The sequence below is a fragment of the Penicillium expansum genome (assembly GCF_000769745.1).
Source record: "Penicillium expansum strain MD-8 chromosome Unknown contig66, whole genome shotgun sequence".
Taxonomy (NCBI): domain Eukaryota; kingdom Fungi; phylum Ascomycota; class Eurotiomycetes; order Eurotiales; family Aspergillaceae; genus Penicillium; species Penicillium expansum.
Window position 1 is genome coordinate 118,914 of NW_015971393.1, and position 12,888 is coordinate 131,801.

Sequence of the window (12,888 nt, forward strand, 5' to 3'; positions counted from 1 at the left end):
CTCAAGCCTATGGGAGGTGCAATACTAAGCCCAGTTGTCTTGGCTGGCCACCGAGCGGCCTATGGGACAAAAGCAGGGACGCGAAACAAGGCGAGGGGAGATGGATGAAAACATCCACGAATCCGAAGCAAGACTGACACGGGCTGCAGGAAGCTACTACTGCTCACATGCCTAGGATGTTAGAGAGTTGATCCAAGGATCCAAGTGTCCAAGATGCTTACGGCTGATTCACGTGCAGCTCTCAGATAGGCGGGAGACGTGTGGGGGTAAGTTCTAGGCTAGTATGTAGTACTTTGTGTGTGCTGATTTTCCGAGGATTTGAGCGTGGCAAAAATAACGGGAAAATATGGAGTTTTAGCCGGCAAAGAGAGAGATAAAGAAAGAGGAGAACATTGGAAAGGGTGAAAGTGAGGTATCGGCTGTTGATCTTACCCCGGACTGCGGGGAAACTTAAAACTTAGGGCTAATCCCAATACAGCAAAACCTTCCATACAATCATATTCTCATGATTCATTCAGTTGTATTCCACATCGAATTGTAATGTCCGTCAGAAATCAATGATCTGTACACTCCATCCTCTTCTGTAGCCACTCTGGAATAACTGGCTTTTTCTCCCAAGCTGCCTTCCAATCTCGTTGATGGTCTGGCACAGCATAAACAGCCGAGACGAACCAGCAATTCTGGCCAGCGGCCAAGTCCACCGAAAGCGACGGCAAAAGCGTGCGTCCATGAATTATATTAGAGTTCGGATCAGCCAAGACGATACGACCAGCTCGTTCAATAGCCGAATGAAGCTCGGCGATGCCAACAGCCCCAGCCGATGAAACGACAAGTCCACTTCGGCTATCATGCATCGTCCCCTCAGAATCATCCCCAGTCATAGGCCCCAAGGTACGGCCATTATAGCTGCGACATCCGTAGATAGCAAAGGCACCTTCGGACGTCTGCAAAGCGCGACCGGTGCGCACATGGTGAGCACGCAAATGCCAGTTCTCAGTCTCCTCCGTCGGCGGAATGAGAATGGTCTCTACATTAACATCTGGCCATGGTTTCCAACCAGACACAAGAATCGGCTGGCCATTGGGCTCGGGTTCCTCGAAACGCGCATCCAGCGCCAGCCGTCTAGTCTGCCAAATATCGCCGCCGTCGTCTGACAACGCAAGCATGCTATCTGGGGCGTGCTGCTCCAGCTGGTAGCCACCAGTCGGAACCGAGTACCCAAAGGCAGAACTGTATGCAAACTTACCATACTTGGCTTGTGTCGCTTTGAGGGGGTAGTGGCATGCTTGGCCAGATGACAGCAGGAACGAGTGCCCACCACGACGGACTGCAATATGTTTGGGGTATTTGAGGGCTACCACTTCGGGCAAAGAGGAACTTGGGTAAGACTCCTCTTCCGCGGACCAAAATGAATGTGTCTCCGGTAGTGCCAGTGGGGTGAACGAGAGACAGCACCAGTACGGTGACCCGGGGGAATTGTAATTCTCTGTCAGGTACATGTTGGCGTACGAGTAGCCAAGACTCAAGGTGCCATCGTTATTAAACATGTCATGCTGCGTAGACCACCACCGGAAATGGCGAAGGACAATTCCCCTCACCACGCCCCATGTCAGTGGTTCCGGTAGCTCGACACCTGCGAAGCCCAATGCACCCCAGAATCCGACCATCGCAAATCGGTAGGTCATAGAGCGTCCAAATGGGATGGCACTGCCTATTTGATAGTAGTACTAGTCAGAACCAAGTCATCTCCTAGAAGAAGAAAGGGTATCATATCAGAAAGACCCGCCCGAGACCTACCGCTGGGATCAAAGTAGTGCACAAAGTCTTTCGCGAATTCGCGTGCACGCTGACGATAGCGCTCAGCACGCTCAGGGTCAAAGTCACCCGCCAGCTTCGAATAAAGAAGCTGCAAGAACTGAATGGCGAATGAGCCTGAGTAGTAATCCATCTGATGATGACTTTTAGGCCCATCATTACTCCAACCTCCGCCAACATGGAAGGTATCTAAATGGTCCATATCAGCCTCGATACGAGACAAAGAGTATTCAGCGCCATTCTTTCTCAGGCCCAAGTTTGCAAAGACACGGAACCACAGCCTACAACCATCCAAACCACAATTAGCTGACCCCTTCAATACACACTAACAAAATACCATCCTGGGCAGACCAAGCCATAACATACCAGTTCGTATTTGGCATCTCGCGCGCATTAATACTCGCCAACCAAGTACCAACATTCCCCCTCTGTTTCTCCGTCAATGGATCCCAAAAGACATGAGGCGCAACAGCAAGCGCAAACCCAATCGGACACATCTCCACCATGCGCTGGTCCATATCCTCGATATGGCCCCAGAACTCCGGGTGTTCGGGATCAGTCCCGTTGATGATTCCCCGCCGCCAGCGCTCAGCCTCGGGGTATTCATATCCGCCGCCCAGCAGTGAGGCTAGGCCCCATAGCGGGCGAGCGTATCCCTCGATCTGGGCGCCGCCTTCGTCAAATCGCGTCGTCGACGTGCCTACTTTGACGCGTGTGCCGCCTGGAGTAAAGAGGGGTACTAGAGGGTCGAGAATAGCACGGCATGCTTCTTGTAGATCGGATCTGGTGCGGAAGGGGGATTTGCTGAAGGCCTGCGAGGGGGTTCGGCCATTAGCGTGGATAGACATCGTAAGTCTGTAGGGCTGGAGGCTATGAAGGGTTTGCGCTATTGTAGTAGCTTTTGATTGTTTATAGGGTAGTTGCAGGTTGTATAAATATTGACATCGGGTTAATCGCCGATTATGAGTTGCTAAATAGGCACTTGATATCGGGTTTCGCGTGACTATGCCGACGTATAGTAATACCCAAGGCCATTTTGGTACGAGTCGGAATTCGGTGAGAATGCCGATTCAGCCAGTTGGATCTGTGCGTGGTTCTGGGGGAATCCTGGGGCTGGCGTGGGGTTTGGATTTAGCCGGTCGACGTAACGTGGGGAGATCATCAGTGACAGGAGGCTAGTCTGTCCGAAATAGGCTGTGAGAATCTGATAAGTGGGGAAATTATCGTCCACCAATGAAGGACATAGGCAATGCAACCAATAATGTGGCTTTTTTCATTTAGGATATCATGGTATTATATTGTACATAGGGTCCAAGAGCATTCAATATTTATACACGCCAAGAATCACATGGCATCAATGCAGTTGGTTAACCCCCAAGAAGGCCACCCAAGAATCGGGCCAGCTCTTTCACAACAGCATCATCGACTCCTCCGGTCTCACCAAGACCCTGTTTAAGGATCTCGGTCCACCGTGTCAAGGTAATTTCGTGCAGCTTCTGTCCATTCAGTGCTAAATGGACGCGACTGGCTTGGTCGGATGCGGTGGGCTCGTCAGATGAGACAGAGATGTGGCTTTCGACGATAGCGCCATGCTGCAGGCGGAGGAATGCACGAGTACTTGAGGGAAGTGAGGAGGGCAATGGTGGCCGTTCACGAGGGTCTTCCTCGATGGGGTACGTTGAGAAAGTGAACCGCGGTGTTTGTGTGTATTTCCACTCCAACGAGCGCAACTCGGCAATTCCTTTCCCAATGGCGGGCACCTGCTCACCCTGCACTTCTCCCACTGTACCAGCCACCCAAGAATCTCCAGCAAAGACTTCAGGCTCATTGGCATGAGCACGCTGGGCCCTGAGAACAGCATCGGGGTGTACCTCGTAGAGCCGAGCAAACTGCTCAATCACACTCTGAACCACGCCCTGCATGGAGAAGAACGAGTCGGCCAACGCAGCCGAGATGTTACCAACCGGAGAACGAACACTCTCAACGCCCTTGGCTTGGATATAGGGGCGGGCGGATGACCGCAGGTACCGGCCAAGATCATGGATATTCGGGGAATCGAGCAAGCAAGTACCGTGGTGAAGAGCTCGGTGCCGAGTGAGCTTAAACGCAGAGCCAGAGACCTTGCGTGTCAGAGGCTCGTTGGGATCATTTTGCATTCCCTCTGCTCGGGCCATGACAATATCATGCCGCTCATTGACACTAGTGTTAGTGGCCCCGACCTCATGAAGTGCGCGCACAACCATCTCGGCATGCTTGTCGCGCGTAAACGAGGTACGTGGGCATATAACGCTGTAATTTAGGTTGCCTTCATCGTGGAAGACAGCCCCGCCACCTGATCGTCGGCGCACGAATACTGCAGCTTCATCTTCTCCCGTCGTGCCGTTCCTGCGGTCATTATGAAGTGCGCGGAGATCTGTCTCAAGCCATGGGTTCTGGTTGCGACCAATGACTACACATGGTCGATTGGCATAAAGAAACAAAATGCTGGAATCTGCCGGGGCATTTTCTAGTAGGAAGTGCTCGATCGAAAGGTTCACGTAGGGATCTGTTGATAACGATTGGTAGATTTGGTGTAAAGAGGAGGGACGGCTGGCGAGCTCGGCGAATCGGTGAGCGGGATATGATGAGTTATGGCGGATCCAGCAATGCTTCAATGGGTTATTCCAAAGTGCCGAAGACGAGGAACATCCTCGAAGGGCGAGCATTGGAGCAAGGGTGGACGGAGTTATTGATCGCATCACAAAAGTTATGGGCCGATAGTCGGTTGCGCTAGTCCCAGATAGGAATCCCAGCGATGAGTCGAATTCCAATTTACTTTTTTCTTACTTGCGGTCAGCCATCAATCTTGTTCTCCCTTCCTATTTTACTGTTATTTCTTGATCTCGGGGTCTTTGAACTTATAACTTTCCTGCATTACCTTGTGACCATATTTCAACGCCCATTATGTCGACGTGGGGTCAATATTTCCGTGTCACCACGTAAGTTGCCCGACCCCCACCACACACATCGCTGCTAACCCCCACGATTCAGCTATGGCGAATCCCACTGTCGCTCTGTCGGCTGCATCGTCGATGGATGCCCTCCGGGCCTAGAGCTCACCGAGGCCGACATTCAGCCCCAAATGACCCGGCGCCGTCCCGGCCAAAGCGCCCTCACTACCCCGCGGGACGAGAAGGACCGAGTCGAGATCCAGTCAGGCACAGAGTTCGGCGTCACTCTGGGCACACCAATTGCTATGGTCGTCCGCAATGAGGACCAGCGTCCCAAGGACTACGGCGGCAGCACAATGGACCTGTACCCCCGCCCTAGCCATGCCGACTTCACCTACCTCGAGAAGTACGGTGTCAAGGCCAGCAGCGGCGGTGGTCGCAGCAGCGCTCGTGAGACCATTGGTATGTTATGTGTACCCATCCGCACCGGAAACGACTACTCTCGCTAACCAATCTCCCACAGGCCGTGTCGCCGCCGGCGCCATCGCCGAGAAGTTCCTCAGCCTGGCGCATAACATCGAAATTGTCGCCTTCGTCTCCTCCGTCGGCAACGAGCACCTCTTCCCCCCTACCCCCGAACACCCCTCCCCCTCCACAAACCCAGAGTTCCTTAAGCTGATCGAGACGATCGACCGCAAAACCGTCGACTCCTTCGCACCCATCCGATGCCCGGAAACCGCCGCCGCCGAGCGCATGACCAAGGTCATTGAGAAGTTCCGCGACAACCACGACAGCATCGGTGGAACCGTAACATGCGTGATCCGCAACGTGCCAGTTGGACTGGGCGAGCCCTGCTTCGATAAGCTTGAAGCCAAGCTCGGCCACGCGATGCTCAGCATCCCCGCCACCAAGGGCTTCGAGATCGGCTCCGGTTTCGGCGGCTGCGAGGTCCCCGGCTCAATCCACAACGACCCCTTCATCGTCGACCAGACTGCAGACACCCCCCGTCTTACTACCAAGACTAATAACTCTGGCGGTATCCAGGGTGGTATCTCCAACGGCGCTTCCATCTACTTCCGCGTCGCGTTCAAGCCCGCTGCTACTATCGGCCAGGCGCAGACTACTACTACTTACAACGGCGAGGAGGGTGTCTTGGAGGCCAAGGGTCGTCATGATCCTTGTGTTACCCCCCGTGCTGTCCCTATCGTTGAGGCTATGTCATCGCTGGTTGTCATGGATGCCCTCATGGCTCAGTATGCCCGCGAGGGCGCCAAGAACTTGCTTCCCCGGAAGCCTCAGACTATTCTTACGAACCCTGCTACCGCACCCAAGGCTGCTCCTTCGTCTTAGATGGCGGAAACCTGACAAGTTATTTTAAAAAATTTTATACGCAAGCGTCATTAAAAAGGGTCATGTCTGTGTCTATATTTGTCCTTGATGTATCGTGGAGCTACAAAAGCGTTATATAGATGCCATGTTCACGCATTTACCAATTTCGGAAGAGCCTACATCCTCGTCTTTTGTGACATTGCCTAGTATACGAAATTGCCCAAGAACTGTAGTTACTTCTAAAGGCCTAATGAATCTTAAAACAAGCGATCAATTTCGGTCTCGCTATCTAATCCAACAAGCGATCACTATGCAGCGAAGCATCATAAAAGAAAAGGAAGAACATCGATTCATCAGGACAATCATCTCATCTCATCTCGGAACGGCATCAAAACATTGCTGTGGATATCAAAACGACAGAAAACAGCAGCCACCCACTCAAAAACAGTGTGACAACAAAAAACAAAGACTCCAGGCGAGAGAACGGCAAACGAAAACTCGCACGCCGAAGTTGTGTACAAACGACGCAATGCAATGCAACACAACACATCTCCAGGTGTCTCTCATAGATACAGACACCAAATCAGGCTCACACAACGAAAAAAAGAAAAAAGAAAAAAGACGAAAAAGGACATGCAAAAGTACAAGTTAGAAGGTAAAACCGGAAAAAAAGAAGGAAAAAAAGACACTCAGGAGAAGAAAACAAAATCCCAGATCTCAGATCTAGGTACTAACCCTCCGGTTCCCAGTGCCCCAACTAACAGAGCGCTCAGACAAACTATCAATATCACCAGCGGTAGCATTGACGACACGGAGTTTCTCTCGAGGAACAGTAAAAGTCGTCTGGACTCGTCGGCCCTCGGCAGCACCCTCCAAGTCCCAATCATGGACATCTTCCTCATCATCGCCGAAGCCAGCTTCGTTGCCCAGGTATCCCGGTGCGCCGACGAAAAGATCATCGCGCGTAGACCGGGCAGTGTTAAACACATCGTCTGAGACTCGCTTGCGCACGTTCCAGTCTTTGGCACCCTGCTTGCGGCGGAATAACTCCGCGGAAGCGCTGACTGCTCGACGTGGCGTACTGGGACCCGAGGCTGTGGATTGCTGGCCGGATCCGATGAGTGTACTGCGACGGTCAATGCCGGAGGCGCGGTTCACGGTGCTATCGCTACTGGCATCGGAGTATAGCTGGCTGTCGGGGCTGCGGCGGGTCATTGTTAGGGCGCGGCGCATGGTGTTTATTACCCAGTCGGAGGCTTTGGGTTTGGATTCTCGGGGCAGCTTTGAAGGGGAAGACGGTGTGGTGGTGTCAAGGGCGTCAAAGAGGAGGGAATCATTCTCTGACTGGCGGTGGGACATGTTTGTCTGGGCTGTAGAGTAGGAATCCGCTGAGACTGATTTCTCTGAGGGGGCTACGCCCTCTGGGTCACTGTGTGTTGAGGCTGCGGCGATGTATTCTAGCGACTGGCGCCCACTGCCCCAGCTCAGAGGTCGATCGACAAGGACGCCTCGTGCTTGGTTGACCTTGCCCACAGGCTGAGAGGACGCAAAGGAGAACGCTGAGTGGTCTGACAGGTTGGTACCTGTGTGTTCACTTTTTGTCGGGGACTCGGCATCCATGGATCCAATATCCTTTCGCCGACTGTAGAAAGGACCTAGGCCAACGCCGAAGATGGTGCTCCGGGGAGTTGCGTAAGGGGTATCTGAGAAGGGGTCTTCGGACTCTGCCGTCTTTACCGTGGGTCCTGTTTCAGCTGGGATGGTTGCCATGAGATGTTCTCGGAACATTGCTTCATCTTCCTCGCGTTCATCAATAGGGTGGATATCACCAGTAGCATCACTGCGCCGGTATTCACTGTTTCGGTATGAGAATGGCCTATTGTTCACCGGAGGTATCACAGGGGGTCGGGTAGTCTTGACTGGACTAGTGGGGTCCATCAGCAGCCCAGTCCTCTCCGCCGTGCCTTCGCCCTGGTTTTTCCAATTGGGTCTTGTCGTCTGGCTGCGATTTGCCGACCAAGGATACACGGGGACATCCCTTTTTTCGCTGATTGCAGAGCTCCGAATACTGCTTGCTTGGGTTGGACAATCTCGACCCCAGAAGTGAGCTCGTTCAGCCCCCAAGGCAAGTTCCCGTAGCTGTGAGTCTCGCTTTCCCTTTACGCGGCGCTTTCGATAGTAGTTCCACCCACACCAAACGATGGCCATAGCAGCAGGGCATCCAATGCCCAGTCCAACCCCTAAGCCGGCCTTTTGGGATGATGAAAGCTTGTGGGAACTGGAGGAAGCATTCGACGAACTGGTTGCAGGATTACGGTAAGAAGTGACCCAACTGCTCGAAGTCACATTGTAGAGATAGACCTGCGAGTTGGACTGTGCAGTTGCTGAGGCCCGTTTCGAGGATGATTTCGGGATATTATAGCCCCCAGAAATCATCATCACACCCCCAGGGAGCATTGCAGCTCCATGTCCAAAGATGCCAGCACCCTTGGCGATCCCCAATCCTTCAAAAGAGGGCGCTGTCCAGATCCATTCGGTGGCTCCGCCAAACCCTTCTGCAAGATCCAGAACTGCAAATTGCGGCTCAGCAGGGACAGTCATATCACCCACCCAACCTCCGAATACAAACACTTTACTGCCATCTTCCGAGAGAACCGCAGTGTGACCGGAGCGAGGTTCAATAGAAACCGTATCGCGAACAGTCAGCTCAGTCTTTGGTGTGGAATTCGAGGTTGCAGAAACAAAGCTCCAGCTTTGCTGTGGCAGCGAGAAAATGGCAAGTTGCGACATGTTAAGGAACGCCTCCCTGGTATGACCACCGATAAACAAAAAGTCCTGCTGTTTCCCCGTAGACCCGGCAGCATAGGTAGGCTGGAGCGGCACGACAGCCATTCCAGCCTCCGCGACGGGCGGTGCGCGCTTGCCTGTAGTGGCAGCGGTGAATTTGGTGTTGTAGTAGGGACTCGGTCCTAACACGACTGTCGACTGGGAGTAATTGGCTGCCGAGATCCATGTTTCGTCCGTGCTGTTCGCGAATGGACACATCCCACCAAAAGCGTACATGGAGCTCTCATCTTCGTTGTGGGATGCCGAATACGTAAACCCCGCCGCCAAGTAGTTTACTGCGGTTTTTGAATCGCTGGTGATGACTGGCAGTCTATCCCAGGTCCCATTGCCGACTGAGCTTTTGTTGTTTGGGTGGAATCGCCATAGTACCGGGTTATCGGATGCGCTGTGGCAGTTCCCCGAGTAAACCGTGATGAGCCCTTGGTCATTGATGGCGGCGACAAAGCTCGAGTTCTGATCAGAAGTGGAGAAGGGTGTTCTCTTCAGCAGGGTTTGATATGATAGATTCTCGGCATCGATACTGCTGGACAGGTTGAGAGAGACGAACTCAGTTTCACCAGTGGAGCTAGGTCGGAGAATGTACGCGAGGGAGTCATTGTGTTGTGGGGAAAGGAAGACAGAGGATGGGGTGTATGGGATTGCAGTAGAGGGGTCAACTAGCGCAAGAAGCGCAAGCAAGAATGCCTTTGCCTTTCGGTGCTTCATGCTGTTTGCGATCTGAGACAATCAGAAGCAGGGATACATTCCAGGATCGGCGAACATGGCGTGCCGAAGATCTATTTTCGGACAGTGCAATGTAGATATTAAATTTGACAGGTGTCAACGTCAATGTCAATGTCAACAATGTCAACGGTAATGAAAAAGTGGAAAGGCAAAGAGATATTGAAGAGGTAACATTGTAGAGGTTTAGCAAACTTGTTTACAATCACAGGCCTCTCTCTCTATATTATCAGACCAATCATCAAGTGTACCAAGAAGTCACCTTTATTAAACCGACTTTATTTGCTCGCCCTAAACAAAGAAAGAGGGAACTTTATGGATTGCCGAGAGCTAGATCGACGCGGAATCAACCTCGTTGCCCAGCAACGGGTGGGTGATTGCGTGTTTTGATGATATAAACCTGTATTCCCTATGCAACGCATAGTACATATCAAGCCATGTACATCAGGCAGTAGGATTTAACTCCATTCATGTATGAAAACTTGATTTATTTAAATTAATCTGATTACCCGAGGTAATTTGACTTGCATCCTTTCGACGTTATCGAGATTCCCCATGTGGGCCGTGAAGAGAGCGGGTATTAGATGTGTCTCAGAGCATAACATAAATTCAATCTAGACAACTACATTTTGAAATGAACAATTTGCTCCTCTAAATAAACTAAACAGTAATTCCTAGCCTATAATTCTACTGTATCAAATCATTAGGGAAAATGTTGGGCAAAAAGGAAGCTAGAAGACTAAAAACCACCTTCGCTTAGGACGTTCTAGACACTAGGGCGATGTAAAAAGTTAGGCGAGAAGCCCCAATTTCACCGTTGAAGCGGAGGTTGTAAACGAATGTATCACTCCAGGGAACAGACATGGATGTCTTCTCATAATCCTAAGGTAAAAAGTTCATTTGATTCTTTTCACCGTACAATCAAGGATAGCTGGGGATAGTAGCTTGCTAGCCGCAGTGAAGCCCCTGCCACGCGATCAAGTCATCATCCTTATTCTTCGGGCTGATGGGCGGATCGACCTCCTTTCCGACCTGCCTCCTTGGCTCTCGGGCTTCCTGGCTCAAATTTTCCACGTGAAGCGTGGCCGCCTTTTGAAGCAATTTCCCTCTTCAGAGACTTGTGAGTTTCTTGTATTGAAATGGATACAGACTGCTTTTACTAACCTGTTTGTTGGCATCCATAGAGGCGAATCCACTGTGATGGCTAGATTGTCCACCCTTTCGAGCAATATTCTCGACCTCTTCGTGAGGTCGGTTGTGGAAATTACCGGGGTTGGGGTTGTCAACCATTGTGATAGTGATATATGTACAGAACAGTAGAATGTAATTGCAGGTGGTTGATAAATTGGAATGTATGATTCTATGCTAAATTCACAGCATATTTATACATCTAACGCCACGAGGTGTCTTTTGTCAAATGCGATGGAGTCACCTTGACGTCTATTCAACCCCAGTTTTCTATATTTGCCTCCACCGAAAACTTGCCCATCGCCTCACAACGATCCATCCCGGGGAGTTTCAAGGAATATCGCCAGCGCCATGAGAACGGAATATCGGTGCCAAGTTTTATTGATTTCGTGTTAATGTAGGCTGAAAAGCAGGTCGGAGGTTCATGTTGAAGGAAACCGCATCACTACGAGGATTGATCCTCCTTTTTGTTCTATTTAAGTAGATAAGCACATATAATTGTAGACCAAGTCAAAACGTTCAATATTTCCAAAACTAGCATGGCAGATGAGCAGGGCATCTATGGCAGCAAACTTAGAGAGTGGCAAGCAGAACTTAATAGAAGTCAGGGTTGAGGACATGACCGGTGAAGCTGTTTATATTTTGCTATAGTAATGAGGACTAGAAAGGTAGGTAAGATTATGTATATAGGGTGTTAAGGACACTATCAAAGCCAGGAGATTAATGAGCAACATTGGCTTGAATGATAAATGTCAGTGATACACTCGGCAGAGGGACTACGGGGCAATTAGATCTAGGCGATTCATCGCTTACACGAGTCTGCCAGGGTGTCCCTGCCACAAAGCAAATTGAGCCTGACTTTTGGGTTAACTCAGGATCATAGAATTAAACCGAAGGAAGGCAAGAGCTACTGGGGTCCTGGTGCCAAGGATATCGTATGATTATCCAGACCAAAAGTCCAGTTCCAAAGTTGGTGTCTATGTCCATTTTCGTCACGTCGGCGTAATTGATACCGAATTCGTAAATCACCGCCTCAACCCAAAGTTACTAATAAGCTAATCAGCAAATCAACATTAGCCTATAAAGTATACGGCACTAAAAACCAATTAACAGCATTCTAAGTATACAATTTCCAGCAAAGAATCCAAATAAATGCATACAGCCCGCAAGGATCATAGCAGCGTATTCTATTTCGTAGATGGATTAGGCATCCCCGAAGTATCAGGCCACTTACGGAAAAGATCAGCGAGATGGTCCATAGGAGCCGTTAGAAGCCCCACAGCTGTCTCGTACGGGGGCTTGTCTGGTGTACTAGGGTGAGAATGCGAAGGAACGAACATCTTCGTTCGGCCAAAGCTTTTAGAGCAGCCCTCACTATCCTCTTGGGACAAGGCTTGCTCCAGTTTAGGCAAATCGTCACTCTCCTCCTCTTTAATATGCTCAGAAAGGTTCTCCATCAGCTCTCTGATAGTAGGAACAAACTGTGTATCTGAAGGTGTCATGTTCTGGAACGCCTTCAGTTGTGTTTTAACCTAGGCACATCAACCCACGTCAGCACCATGATAGGTAGCAGAGGAGCTTAATTAACTTTCAGATGCTGATTACGGTCCTTATTGGCCATTGCTACACCATCGGAGAGCAGTTTTTCAAAGAGAGGATAAACAACAAGCTCTTCTCCAATGGAATGTCGAGCTAGTTCCCAGGTAAACAGATTTTGGAAGCGGGTCTGTTCATCCTCGTCTTTGGACGTAATTATCTTGCCATAATATGATTCAATCTCTCGGTGGTCTTTTTTGATCGTATCGGTGATGCGGGGTGTCATGGCGATGGATGTTGTAATTCCACGTCTCTGGGCAACGCGTGACATGAGTTGATTGAAAGAAGAGGTTCTTGGTGAACAATGGGTAATGCTCATTATGTGGTCCTAGAAGGAAATATTCACAGCAGGAATATGACCTCCATATACCTAATTTAATTATAATAACAGCTCATTTGTCCATCTGTGTGCTATATCATACTGACGTGAATGTAGTATAATAATGTCACTACAACACAACAT

General features: G+C 50.5%; 6 protein-coding genes across 6 annotated transcripts; 1 reads left to right on the plus strand and 5 right to left on the minus strand.

Annotated features, from left to right (window-relative positions):
* Positions 1 to 554: 554 nt before the first annotated feature.
* Positions 555 to 2,663, minus strand: PEX2_024620 (glycoside hydrolase family 154 protein; the record flags this gene model as incomplete). The annotated part of the gene is made up of 3 exons (XM_016739737.1): positions 555 to 1,711; positions 1,798 to 2,096; positions 2,182 to 2,663. The coding sequence occupies 3 exons, from the start codon at positions 2,661 to 2,663 to the stop codon at positions 555 to 557; spliced, it is 1,938 nt and encodes a 645-aa protein (XP_016596499.1).
* A 519-nt stretch (positions 2,664 to 3,182) lies between these two features.
* On the minus strand, positions 3,183 to 4,520 carry PEX2_024630 (putative lipoate--protein ligase; the record flags this gene model as incomplete). The annotated part of the gene is made up of 1 exon (XM_016739738.1): positions 3,183 to 4,520. One exon carries the CDS (start codon positions 4,518 to 4,520, stop codon positions 3,183 to 3,185), a length of 1,338 nt encoding a protein of 445 aa, XP_016596500.1.
* Positions 4,521 to 4,758: 238 nt separating this feature from the next.
* Positions 4,759 to 6,095, plus strand: PEX2_024640 (bifunctional chorismate synthase/riboflavin reductase [NAD(P)H] ARO2; the record flags this gene model as incomplete). Its single annotated transcript, XM_016739739.1, has 3 exons — positions 4,759 to 4,793; positions 4,846 to 5,207; positions 5,269 to 6,095. The coding sequence occupies 3 exons, from the start codon at positions 4,759 to 4,761 to the stop codon at positions 6,093 to 6,095; spliced, it is 1,224 nt and encodes a 407-aa protein (XP_016596501.1).
* A 702-nt stretch (positions 6,096 to 6,797) lies between these two features.
* PEX2_024650 (uncharacterized protein) lies at positions 6,798 to 9,626 on the minus strand (the record flags this gene model as incomplete). The annotated part of the gene is made up of 1 exon (XM_016739740.1): positions 6,798 to 9,626. One exon carries the CDS (start codon positions 9,624 to 9,626, stop codon positions 6,798 to 6,800), a length of 2,829 nt encoding a protein of 942 aa, XP_016596502.1.
* Positions 9,627 to 10,589: 963 nt separating this feature from the next.
* On the minus strand, positions 10,590 to 10,931 carry PEX2_024660 (KGG domain-containing protein; the record flags this gene model as incomplete). Its single annotated transcript, XM_016739741.1, has 2 exons — positions 10,590 to 10,730; positions 10,806 to 10,931. 2 exons carry the CDS (start codon positions 10,929 to 10,931, stop codon positions 10,590 to 10,592), a joined length of 267 nt encoding a protein of 88 aa, XP_016596503.1.
* Positions 10,932 to 11,907: 976 nt separating this feature from the next.
* On the minus strand, positions 11,908 to 12,696 carry PEX2_024670 (uncharacterized protein; the record flags this gene model as incomplete). The annotated part of the gene is made up of 4 exons (XM_016739742.1): positions 11,908 to 11,924; positions 11,990 to 12,016; positions 12,064 to 12,361; positions 12,418 to 12,696. The coding sequence occupies 4 exons, from the start codon at positions 12,694 to 12,696 to the stop codon at positions 11,908 to 11,910; spliced, it is 621 nt and encodes a 206-aa protein (XP_016596504.1).
* Positions 12,697 to 12,888: the final 192 nt, after the last annotated feature.